The sequence below is a fragment of the Hirundo rustica genome, chromosome 8, assembly GCF_015227805.2.
Source record: "Hirundo rustica isolate bHirRus1 chromosome 8, bHirRus1.pri.v3, whole genome shotgun sequence".
Lineage (NCBI taxonomy): Eukaryota > Metazoa > Chordata > Aves > Passeriformes > Hirundinidae > Hirundo > Hirundo rustica.
In genome coordinates this window covers 29,609,293-29,622,368 of record NC_053457.1, presented here as the reverse complement: position 1 = coordinate 29,622,368, position 13,076 = coordinate 29,609,293, and the positions used below count along the sequence as shown (strand labels likewise).

General features: G+C 42.2%; 1 protein-coding gene across 1 annotated transcript in view; it reads left to right on the top strand.

Moving 5' to 3' along the window:
- The first annotated feature begins 687 nt into the window (after positions 1 to 687).
- The window catches only part of PDZD8 (PDZ domain containing 8), a 51,984-nt gene continuing 39,595 nt past the window's right edge, over positions 688 to 13,076 (top strand). The window contains exon 1 of the mRNA XM_040070851.2: positions 688 to 1,623. Coding sequence (XP_039926785.1) covers positions 734 to 1,623 — 890 coding nt within the window. The 5' untranslated portion in view covers positions 688 to 733. The remainder of the gene's footprint in view (positions 1,624 to 13,076) is intronic.

The window sequence follows — 13,076 nt, the reverse complement described above, 5'->3', positions numbered from 1 at the left end:
CAATCCCCATCCGTCCGCCGATTTTTGAAGATGCTCAAAGTCCTTTTTCTGCCGCAGCCCCTCGGTGCTCCCCGGGCGACCAAGCGCCACGGACACCGGCTGCCTTCCCACTGGCGGTGCCGCCCCCGGGCAGTGCCCACCCGGCCTCCCCTGCCCCGGCCACCGGGCACAGCCCGCCGGGCCTCGGGAGCGCGCCCGGGAGCGGGTGTCGGGGCCGCGCCCGGGGAGCGGTCTCGGGTCTGTGCCCCGCGAGCGAGTCTGGGGAGCGGGAACGAGCAGGGCCCCCCGAGCGGGGACGTCCCCGGGAGCGCTCCCAGGGAGCGCGCCCTGGGAACGGGCCACGGGAGCGAGTTTGGGGAGCGCGCTCCGGGCTCGCTCTCGGGAGCGCGCGCCGCCCCTCACGACCGCGGGAGACCCCTCCGCGCGCCGCCGCCCCGCCCGCGCCGCTCCCCCCGCGAGCACGCGCCCGCCGAGCCGTGACGTCACGGCGGCGCTCGGCGCCATGACGTAACCCACCCGCCTCGCCAATCGGGGTGCGAGGAGGGCGGGGCCGGAGTCGCTGGTTGGCTGCCGCCGCTCCCGCCCCGCCCCGCGGCCGGCGGCGGGGGGGGACCCGGATGAGGCGGCCCCTGGCGGCCGCGGCCGTTAAACGCCGGTGGGGCGCGGGCGCGACCCCCGCGATGGCGGCGGCGCGGTGAGGGCGGCGCGCCCGGGGCAGCACGGAGGCCCGAGGATGCCGCTGCTCTACGTGATCCTGCTCTCGGCTCTGGCCGGCTGCTGCCTCACGCTCCTGCTCCAGCTCCTGCTCGTCTACAGGAAGAAGCCCGAACCCCCCGGGGCGGACGGAGCCTGCGGCGGCATCGTTTACTCCCGCGTGGCGGCCGAGCACGGCCTCAGGGAATACCTGCAGGGCGCGGAGCCGGCCGGCGGCCCGGCGTCCGCGGAGCCGGCCCCCAGCCCGGCCCCGGCCTCTGCGCCCGCCGCCGCCCCGGGCGCCGAGCCCGGCCCCAAGCAGCAGCAGCCGCAGCAGCAGCCGGAGCCCCCTCCAGCCCCCTCCTCCCGCGAGGAGACGTGCCACTTCCTTAATGCCATCTTCCTCTTCCTCTTCAGGGAGCTCAGGGACACTGCCCTGGTCAGGGACTGGGTCATCAAGAAGATCAAGGTGGAGTTCGAGGAGCTGCTGCAGGCCAAGATGACAGGGAAGGTGCTGGAGGGGCTCAGCCTCAGGGAGGTGTCTCTCGGCGATGTCCTGCCCGTCTTCAAGTCCGTGAAGCTCATCCGGCCGGTGGCCTGCAATGAGGAGGGCTGTCCCGAGGAGCTGGGCTTTGAGGTAGACCTGGAGTACAACGGTGGCTTCCACCTGGCCATCGATGCCGACCTGGTGTTCGGCAAGTCGGCCTACCTCTTCGTGAAGATCTCCCGGGTGATGGGGAAGCTGAAGCTGGTCTACACGCGCCTGCCCTTCACGCACTGGTTCTTCTCGTTTATGGACGACCCCGTGATACTCTTTGAGGTGAAGTCTCAGTTTGAAGGGAGGCCCATGCCTCAGCTCACTTCAATCATAGTGAACCAGTTCAAGAAAGTCATTAAGCGCAAGCACACCTTGCCCAATTATAAAATCAGGTGAGTTGTCCTGCGTCCTCAGCGTTGCTTTGGGTGGTGTGCAAGAGAATTGCTGGTTTGCTCTTTAATGGGTGTTTAGCGCGGTTCAGAGCTTGTCTGCTGGCAGAAGCTGTCCGTGAAAGGAAGAGTCATTTTCCATTTATGACAGGTGAAGAAGCCATTGCACGGTGAGGTTGTTACGTGCCCTCATCTGGGTGTAATTAAGTGGCAGAATTATTACGTTTGAAAAGTTTGGGGATCTTGTCAGGTGTTTGACAATAGGGACATCCCTCTTTGGAAGAGGTAGGAGGGTGGCTCCATGGAGAATGTGTGCTTTTGTGGTGTCCTCCCAAGCTTCTTAGCCACCAGGGCAAGACTTGTGGCTGATGCTTACCTCTAGAGGTGAGGTGATTATTAATTAATATAAGAAAGGGTAGAGTTCACTGTCCGAGGAATATTTTTGTGATCCCCTGATAGAGGCAGTCCACTTCTTTTCTGGTCTACTTATTTCCCTCAGTAATTCTGGGGGAAGTGTGAAAGTTGATGAGAGAACTGATTTGGTAGGTAAAACTTTGAGGGGCCTCTTGGGCTCATTGTTTGCTTGTTTTGTATTATAGTATGTTTTCTTTTACAAATGCACGCACTGCAACACAGACTGCATTGAATAGTGAATATAATGAAATGTGCACTGATACTTTAGTAGCAGAATGGCCAGAGGCATATTTGCTCTGTTTCTATCCTCTGATATTGATGTTGAATGTAATTACAATTGCTCAGGTACTGTGTTTCTAACGTCTTACCACTCGTAGGATACCACGTTGCCTTTCTCTTTTGGCTGTTCTTTGTAGCTTTTATGTGTTAAGTAAGGATTTTAGGTTTGTTTACCACATTCTTCTGCAATAAGCCTTTTCCCTGAAATTTATGAGAGATGAGTAACTGAAGATGCCTGTGTGAATTTTGAAGTGTAATTAGCTTTGTAGTGGTGTAATTTTTGAAGCCTTTTCAGCTGATTCCCCTGCAATTTTAAGTGCTCTCATGAAAGTAGATTTTTAAACATCCAAGATTTGGATAGCTCTGACGGGGCAGTGAGTAGTTTTTTCAAGTGATGTAGTGGTTCTTTCAGATTTTGAGGCACTGAATTGCTCTCCAGCAGAGAGAATCCCTGGACAGCAGGGAAGCTGTCATGGCAAGTTCACTTCCATTCTCTTAGTGTTTTGGAAAGAGTGAAGCTGTAAACTGTGGGGAGGAGCCCGAAGGAGAGGTTGGGATAGCCCAGTCACAGCGCAGAGTCAGCGCTCTCAGCACACCTAGGAAGAACAAATGAACTTTGCACTCCCTGGACAAGTTTTTAGGGTTCCTGTGCAACCTGTGATGATGTGTTCCTCCCCTTCAGCGGATAAAGACAGACATCTTCACTTTGCCTCTGAGGAATGCACGTGGACAGTGAGGTGTTCTCATCATAGAGATGGAGATAGGCAATTTCCCACGTGTTTCTCAAACCTTCTGCCACCATAAGGAATGAATGAGGCATGTGTGAGGGACTGGAAGGGCAAATAAGGAAAGAAGCAGGGTGCTGAGCCTGAGACAGAAAAGAGAAGTGTGATGAGAGAAGGTAATTAACACTAAGAATGGTATATGAGGCATAAATAATTATAAGAAGAATTAATAGTTAACTTAAAACATTCTCTTTGGTTAAAGGAGGGAAGGTTGGGTCACTGGTGTTCCAGCTGTCGATAACATGGCCTTTAAAGCTTCAGGTGGGAACCTTTAGCTGTCCACAGTGGCCCAAGGTTTTCTGCAACACAGACTAAAACTACAAATTCTTCCCCAGCATGTCCCAGCTGAGTTTAGGCAGGTGAATCCCCAAACTTGGTAACAGCTGAGTAGTGACCATGCAATACACTCGTAGGTGGTGGCAGAGCTGAGCATTCAGGTGTTACTGAAAGCTGGTTTGGAAAATCAAGTCCCTTCCTGATAAGATGCAAAAGTGGTGCTTTAAACAGAATTGTAAGATTACACTGGGTTTGGGATTATGGTATGCTAATACATTTCTTAGCAAAGAATAAATGGGAGAAAGTCAGGAGTTTCACAACTGCTTAATAACCTCTTACCTTACTTAAAGCTTAAAAGTTTCCCGTCTGCATGGCATGGGATTATTCTCTCCCAATTTTTTCCCTATTGCCTGTATGTCCTTAAATAGGTAGTATTTGCTTCCACGTGTAGTTCAAAACCTTTTTGCTGTCTTCCTACTCTTGCTCAAGTAACTTTGTAAATAAAACTTTGAATAGCAGTGATTACAACGTTGTAAACAAAAGTACTTGGAGTGGGAGGAGTTCTCGCTTCATGTGGTTAAATGGGGCACTTTGCTACTCTATTGCCTTCCACATTGAAGCCCACAAAAGAGTTTTATCTTGTTTCAAGGTGTTAATTAGCATACAAAAATGTGGCATTTTCTTTGTCTTCTGTGTTAGGCAACTTCTAGAGGTTATTACTGGGTGGTGAATGGCATTTGAAGAGAACTTTTGCCAGTAGTTGATTTTAAACATCCCGTATCTAACTTTGTGTTACAGATCCTGGCTCCCTCTGTTATTTAGTTATAAAATACTGTATTTAAAAATGTATGTTCGTGTGGGTACTGTCTGTTGCTACAGCCAAATTACTGCACAAGTACTTTGTATTCTTGTATTCCAGTTAGGTGCAAAATTTATGCAGCACAGCAGTGATGAGTAAGATCATATTTTGTACCATCCATTTCTACAGACTTTGTGTGATATGCATAACTGCATCTTGAAAGTAGGAAAAGGCATCTCACATTCCTGCTGCACTCCTAAGAGTCTATAGGGAGAGGCAGGGTAGCCTAGAAAGTGCATTTAAAGTTTGTCTAGCATTTTATACACATTTTTCTCCATAAAAGCAATTGTCTACTAATTGAAAAAGAAGGGTTGCACTTTATGTCTAAACTAATAAGCAGTAATTTTACTCTAATAGCATGTAATCACTTTTCTCTGTCTCTTTCATAAATGTGTTTGTGTCTGGCAAAACACCCCATTTTGTAGCTGCTCTGCCATTGAATGGGAATTGCTATCTTGTGTAGTAGAATTTGAGTAAATCCCTGGATGTAAGGCTGCTGGTAAAATCCAGTGAATGTCAGCTGGGTTGGATGGATTTATGGAATTCTGTTCATAATAGCAGTAGTTAAATTTTTGTAGTTAATATTAATGTATTTGTTGCTTTATCATAGAAATGCAAACAGCTTTTCTGCAAACATTTTGGTATGTCAGAGCAGTGTCTTGTTCAGATGTGGGGAAGAGCTAATACAACCTTGTTTTCATGTAGGTTTCTTTTAGTAGAGGAGGGCAGTCAATACTATCAGCACAAAGAGGAGTTTATCTTGTGACCTGAGTCCAGCCTTTGGTTTTTCATTGTATACACTCAAACAGTTCTTTAGTGCTACAAACACTGTTCCTGTTGGTTTTAGCTTTACTATGTGCTTTTAATAGTGGCTATTAAAGTGGTTAACCCTAAGCTGCAGTTCCTTGCATTGCCATAGCACGTTTGGGATTTAGAGGCACAAAGTAAGGACTATTTCAGGTGTGTGTCTCCTTGCTGGATGGTGCTGTTGCAGTAGTTATGGGTTCATCTGTGTTAGTTCTCTAATGAGCTCCACCTTGCTCATTAACCTTTCCTTAAGTTGCTTATGGTGACACCCTTGCTGTGCCCCCCTCACCTCAGGTTTATCAGTACCCTGATTCTGCTGTGTCCAGCCTGTTCTTAATAGTTGGGTGTATTTTTGCTCTTTTGCACAGCTCTTCATCTTGCTTTTAGATTTTGGAGAGGTTTGGGGCTCCTTCTAGGCAATAAAAATGCACTTTGCCATAATAAAGATACAGAGCCTGTTGTGTATGTGTAAAGTCCTCCTGCCAGAATTTAACTTCCAGGTGTTTCTCAAGCAATGATGTAAAAAAAACCTGACAGCTGCATTTTATTTTTTCTTAAATTAAGCATCTCACAAGTTCATCCATTCAGATTCTAAGCAGACCAGGTGTTGCCTAAGCAGTGGGTCAGTTCTGTATATTTTAGGAAAACTTTGTTTCTTAGCTTGTTACATTAAAAAACCTGAATATTTTGTATTCATACTACCATGCTTTGAGAGACTCTGTTTTATTGTAATACGTGGTACCACAGAGGGGAATAACTTTTTTCTTTCTTTATAAGTATTCTCAGAAAGCATTGCTTCTACCATTTCTTTATTGGGTGTTTAGATGACCTCCCCTGGCTGCTTCCAACATGAATTATCCTTAGAACTGATCATTTGCAATATATTTAGTCATGTTAAATAGTTTTATGCTTTATTTGGAAGCTGGGGCTATATTGAATTTCTCTGGGAAGAACAATTTAACAAGCCTATTTTTATTTACTATTATAGAATGCAATTTGAGATACATAGTAGTTTCCTATTTTTGGCAAAACTTAAGCCTAGAAGTAATGTAAAAAGCTATTGATTTGAAATGTGTTTTACAATAGAAATTACTTCATAATGAGGAAATGGAGGTATTGGGAAAAGTATAAAATTAAAACAAGTATGTATTATTCATGTGATGAGGCAGGAGTACCAGAAATAATCAGATCTTGGGGCTGTGATCATGTCTTTGTTTCAGAGACCTTTCTCTGTAGCTGCTGCAAAGGGAGAGTTTTTGAGTGGATTTCTACTGTAGTTGATCTGAATCTCTCACTAGTTAATCTGTAAGACACTCCTGTTTGAAGTTCTCATTCCTACTGCTGCTGAAAGGAAAGAAGAAATGGTTTGATTGTTGGTTCTATTTATTGGGTTTTTTAATGCCATGCCTATTTTAGGTACAAAACTCATCTACTGTACGAAAGCATTAAAAAAGCCTCCAGGATCTGAGTCCTTTTCTGTTCTGCAAAAATTGATGGTAAAGCAGCACTGTGATTTTCAGACTGTCCCAAAGATACTGCCCTGAATGATGCCAGGGCAGTTTCTATTCTATTAGTGAGAGAGTGGTGATAATTTCACTCAGTAGAGCTGTCTGTAGTCAGTAGTTTCATGTGTGGAAGATTATCTTAATAGTGCATGTACAAGTAGGTTTTCTTAATCTTACAGGAATTGGATAAATGGGTCTGTAGGCAACCTGACACACAATAAACACAACCAAACCTCAGAACAGCAGATTTTTTTTTTTTTTTTTTTTTTTTTTAAGGGTGCTACACATAGAAGGAAGCTTTCTGTAGTGTGGAGCTTTTTACTGTTTTGTTTTGGGAGGGCTCCATCTCAGGCATACATCATTTCTGGAGGCTCACTAAGTACAAGTTTCTTAAGATTGTGTAAAATTATATGGTACCATGTCTGTATGTAAATCTAGCATAGCTAGCAAGTTCAAGTCCATTGGTTCTAAGGGTTTTGAAACATTTTTATTCATCTTCCCCAGCTCCAGCACTTCATGAGTTTTCACGCTGCAAAGATTGAATTCTGAAAGAATGCCAGTTTGAAACTTGCTCATAGCAAAGTCAGATTTAATGAGTGACCAGCTACATACCAGACATTTCCCAGTATTCAGGTGGCATTCTTTTCAGCTTAAGAGTGGGCCTTTTTCTGTGGTTAGTCAACAAATCTTACATTTTCTATTCTTACTTACAAGGATGAGGAACTGACACATCATTGACTTGAGATGGATTAGGGAAAAAACTGGGAGACCAGAGGTATGGAACAAAGAGAAAATCTCAGCTGGAGGGAGAGATGGATGAAGATATAGGATAAAGGAATATGTTTTGGTGATTAGTATCTGCCTTTGCTGCAGTTAGAAATCCAACCAGCATAATTGGTCTGACATGAAAATAGAACCTCCTTCAACTTTTCTTCCTTGCAACAGTATATAAAACACTGTACAATAACAGTGTAAAGAAAATTACCTCATTTAATCCTTTGCTGGTTTGTATTAGAAGTTACTTGATCTTAGTCCTGCAATGAACTTTCATGTGGATAGTGAATAAAGACTCTGAAAGATCTGCTAAGATTTATTTAGTATTTGATGGCGTTTTGCATGCACCAGCATTGAGACCACATTTCTGTTCATCTGGACTCTGATCTTGAACAGATCATGCTGCTCAGTGAACACAAATACGGATCTTTTTGTTCAGTGGTCCTAATTTATGTTGCTTATGGGAGTTAATCACTTTACTGAACTATAGGCACCCAAGAAATGTCTGGGTTTGGTTCTGAGCCTGTCTGCTGGAGCAGAGTGTTCAGGCTCTGGAATTGGACCCACCTTCTAGAGGGTGTGATTTTCAGACTCTGTGCATAGATAGTTTGATTAATGTTCCCCACTTGTCACACAGAACTGAACACTGGCTTTTCCCGAAGGAGATTAATTCAGGGAACAAAGACACAGAATTTACCTAGTACAGCTCTCAGTGACTCATTGGATGTAAAAATGTAGGAATCTTGTTTGCCAAAACTGTTTATGTATACTAAATGCATGAAACAGTTAATCTTTTATTGGCAAATGACACTTGATCAGAAAGCTCTCAAAAGCAGCCTGGGTAAGGCTGTAGGTTTTTGTGGGGTAGAGCAGTGCAGTGCTGGTGAAGCTCAGCCTCAAGCTGCTGGATTCACTATTGGAGCTAGTCCTTTCATGTTCTGACTTTCTGTGGGAAACTGCTTATTCTGCATTCCTGCAGAGATGGCCTAAAGTCACCCACTGTGCTCCTGTGTTTACAGTTCATGTTCAAACTTGTTTGATTTAAAACTCTTTCAACATTTGGGTGTTCTTGATATCATTTTTTCTTTAGAGTATAGTAAAAATAAATTTAAAGACTTCTTCTCGGGTTAATAAACTTTATTTTCTAAACTGAGTATGCAGAGAAATTAGCAACCCACATAGGTAGGTTACATTAAGAGATAATTTGTGTCCAACCTCACTTCAGAACATCTTTGTTCCCTGTTCAGTGCTGCTGGAGTTGAACAGAATGGCTTGTGAGGAGCAGTGTCCCCAGCCCTCTCCATTAAAGCTGTTTCATGAGGAATTCTACTACAGCAATACAGTTCACACATTTTTGAAGGCTTACCAAATGTCATAAAGCTCTGTCTGAAATAGAGTGTATTACAGTGATCTGCTGATGATAGTTAATCAGACTGCACTCAAAGACCGTAATTAATTGCCAGATATACCTAGAATAAAATTAAATTAGGATAATCACTTGGGAATTAATTTTTTGGCAGTTTTTTGTTGCTTTAGTTGAAAAACTTACAGGGACACTTTGAGACATAAATTCAAAAAAATAATTTCTTACTTTCTGTCTTTTAAAAAATAACTGGTGATATATCTAATGGAAATCAAAACACATATTTTGTTCCTGACTTTCTTAACTGAGACCTAATGCTAAGCAGGATATTTTCCTGCACTGGTGTCAATTGGGAGCATTGCTATGAAAAATGCTCACTCTGAAGGAAATGTGTACAATATTAAAATTTACTTTTGTAATGGCATTAAGCACAAGATTATGTGGTGTTTGCCAGTGAAATGAGGCGAGTAATACTGATAGTAACTACTACCACATATGTAAAATGCTTTAAATTATGCTTGAACCTGTGAAAAATATCCTGTCACATATGTTTTATATGTAGTATCTTAAAGGAAACCCACTGAGTAGTAAAAATTAAAATGGACTTTTTCATGAATGTCACTTGGGTTGTAAATGGTTTAAACCATTATTAAACCATTATTCCTGTTTGCCTGAGTTCCAATAGGAAGAGTAGAAATGGAAGATCCCAGTCTTGGGGTGACATGGCACCAGGCTTCCTGGTGGTGTTTGGATCACCTCTGGATGATCTGGCTAGGTGAATAGTTACTAAGTAATTAACCAGGGGAAATTACTCCAAAAACTTCAGCAGTGGTGTGGTTTGTGTTGGTTTAGTTGTTGTTTTGTTGTTGTTGTTGTTGTTGCTGTTTTTAAGAATAACTGCATACTTGCTAACAAAACTTGAGGAGAAACAAAACAAGCCTAATGTTTCCAAGCAAAGAGCCCAGTGAATTAGAAAGGGAGGTGGGGTGGGAACAACAGTGTTAGGCAGGAGTATTGTTCTAAAAACAATACTCCAAAAACTCAGATGGTTCTTTCTTTTCCTCTGTTCCTCTGAATGAAGGGCAAATTAGAGAAAGTATCCAAATTCGTAGTTTGAGTAGCTGCTCCTATTCAAATGTAACCACAAGTCTTAAGTGTAACTTGCCATGAGTGATGCAGGATTTGGGAAGTGCAGGAATCCTTCCTGTTAATTAACCTCACAAACCCTTCCCGTGTTTGATTGTCAACAGTGGTGCCACAGGTCGTGTCCAGACTGAGCATCTGTGTTACTTGATCCTGTTTTCTGTATGGGTCTATTAATAAAATGCTGTGACTTGCCTGTGGTGTCATCTTTGCTAGGGGGCCAGCTGGCAAGTACGTGGGCATGGCGTGTCCCTGGGTCCATCTGTGCCCTCCCCACCGCTGCAGTGGCTGAGCTCTCTGCAAACCAGGCCCACAATGACAGCTGCACACAGCTTCAGGGTGACTGTCACTCATCTCGGCTTTGAACATGCTGCTACTCAGCCTGAGCTCCCAGGCTGTGAATTGGAGCATCTCTGTCTTGTCAGAAGTGACTGTGTAAATGTAGATCAAGGAGAAGCTTCCACAGTTCGAGCATTTTTTAAAACTAGCTGGAGGAGTGAGGATAAACCTTGGGAAGCTCTCTTGCCTAGAATTCACAACAGATACAAATATTTTTTCACTTTTGCTTTACAGCTGTCAGTGAGACAGTTGTTTTCTGTCTAAGCAGCCTAAGAGATGTCACTTTTTTCACATGGATCTAGGCTAGGGTTTAGAGCAGAGGATTAAGACTCTTCAGCTTAACGCATAAGTCATGTTCAGAGCTTGGACTTCTCATAGAACTTTATCATCTAATCAGGACTGCAGACAGGTGATGTTTGTAGAGACTCCAGACTTCCTTATGGGGGAACATTCTGCTGAAGTGAGCAAAAGCAAATGTTTGCCTAACATCAGTCACTGGGACCAATCTCTAAACCAGCTGACTGAAGGTAGAGTTTTGGTGGGGCTTGGGTTTTATTTGCTTGTTTTCTGTGTGTGCTTTATATTTTTTTTTCTTGCTGCTGTTTTCCTTGAATACCTAAAAGCTGATTGCTAAACCACACCTACTTCTCTTTCAGCTCTTCATGAACATGCTTTCACGCTCTCTGTATTTTCTGTCACATTTGGAGCAAAGCCACAATTCTGACTTTTTGATTGGACAGGAAAATTTTGTCTTCATTCTGTCTGTATTACAGCAGGGTTTTCATCCCTTAATTTGAATCCACAGAACCTGAAAACTCAGGGATCAAACAGGTATTGACTAGATTGAGTTAACAAAGCTGTTTCAGTATTTTTGGAATTTAGAATTTGGGAAGCTAGTGTTCCTGAAATGCAAAAAAAGCGTGCACATGGTCAAGTTGATCTGGTTTGTGCTGATAAGAAAGAAGTTTTGGTAAGATTTTTTTTTTACCTGCGGCTATTCCAATACAGGCAGTAAAACCAATTTGTTGAGGCTGTCCATGTCGTATTTGCAATTTCTGTCATATAAGCAGGAAAAAATCTGTGATCTTTTTTGAAGAGGCTACTAGACTGTTTGCATTCTTTTATTTGTTCTTGTGGAAGTCAAGAACAAATTGAAGCTTGAGAAGTGTCTTGTCTCAAGTGTATATCTCAAGATATACCTCAGAGTTACTGAGAAGGCAGCTATTTTAAGAATCTGGAAATGTGTGAAACTTCTTTGAAGAGTAAAAGAATAGTAAAATCCTTCCCCTTTTTTTTTTTTTTTTTTTTTTTTTTTTTTTTTTTTTTTTTTTTGAGGTTTTGGCTTAAAAATAAAGGGACTGTTCATATATTGAGAACTTGTGTCTATGAGCCTCCTACATGTGTGTGGCAGAATATCCTGTATGACAGTGGGTGGATTACTAGGTCTGATTTGCAGTTTACAATAAAACTTCCTAGAAAATAAACGCTTCCTTAGTGCAATGTTTTTTCAGGCAGCTTGTAAGTCAGATTTTCATGGCTGTGAATAAAGTTGAAATTAGTCTTATTTGTTATAGAAATCTATTATAATTTGGATTGTTAAAATCCCCCGAGTGTGAATACTAGTACAGTTCAGCAGCAGCAATTAGTGGAAGCTGGAGAATTGCTTTTGTAAAATCTATAACAAAATCTATAAAGAAACCAGTACTGCTACTTTTTTTGTTCAAAATAAGGATGAGCCTCATTTTTATATCTTCAGTGTGAAGAATGATATAAGCTGTTTACATTATAATACCTAGCAAGTGTAAATGTTAGCTGGTAAGTACTTTTAAAATCTTATTAAGGTGGTCACGTCTTTTTAGGAGTGGATTGTAATATTTTAGAATTTTTGTAGAAGTAAAACTTCATCTTAAATTACATGCTGCGTAGGAATAGAGGGCTTCTTTATATCTTAAAATACCTGGTCCCCATCCCTCTTTGAAATTTACACTTTAGAAGTGCCTGACTTTATTTCTGTGACTCAGGTGAAAAACACAATCTAAAAATGACCTAATTGCATTGTGTAGTTAGTTGAACCTTTTGATTAATCCCCAAACTAAAGATAAATCCAGCAGTTATTCTTCCAACAGTATTTTAGATCTTAGAATCTTCACATGCAGTGACACTTTCAGAACTGAAATCCACTAAACGCAGTTTCTCTTTAGATTGTGATAGAATTTTCCTTAACTTTCTGGATGAAAATTTAGACTTGCAATGCATTCAAAGTAGCTTTATGCCAAAGATGCTTGCATTTTTGTTTGATTGACTCTTCTGGGGTTTAAAATCTTTTTGCTTTTTTATTAAAATTCAGGTGTTAACGTAATTTAAAAATTCCCAAACCTTAAAACATTTAATCTTTATGTAAATAGAGTAGTGCTGGGATTCGTATCATACAAGTATTTAATGTGGCCTAAAATTGATGTTCAGTAATTTTAAACACTGTTTTAGATACTAAACTTCCTTTATAAAACCAGAGAATAGCTTAAAATGTTTCCTTTAACTTATTCTAGAAAAAAATTCTCACTTCTTAGCAAAAGCTCTACAAAATCCCACCTCCTTCTGCTCTTAGAAATGAAACTGTAAGACTTTCTACTTCTCCAAGTTAGAGATAAAATACTGAGAGCTTTTGAATTTTGTTCCTGTCTCTGTTTAGCTCTGAACAATTTATTGGGTTTTTTTTTTTTTTTACTGTGGTTCTGGATATTCTTAACTGATGCAATGAACAGACACAGAAGCATATGGTTATCATACCAGATAAATTTTTTTGTAGTTCTCGGTAGATTTCCTCATGCAACTAAAAAAGGTACTGAGGGGAGCAGGTTATTTGGGGATTAGATTAATTAAACTAAGGTATAAAAGACTTCTGTCCTCTTTTC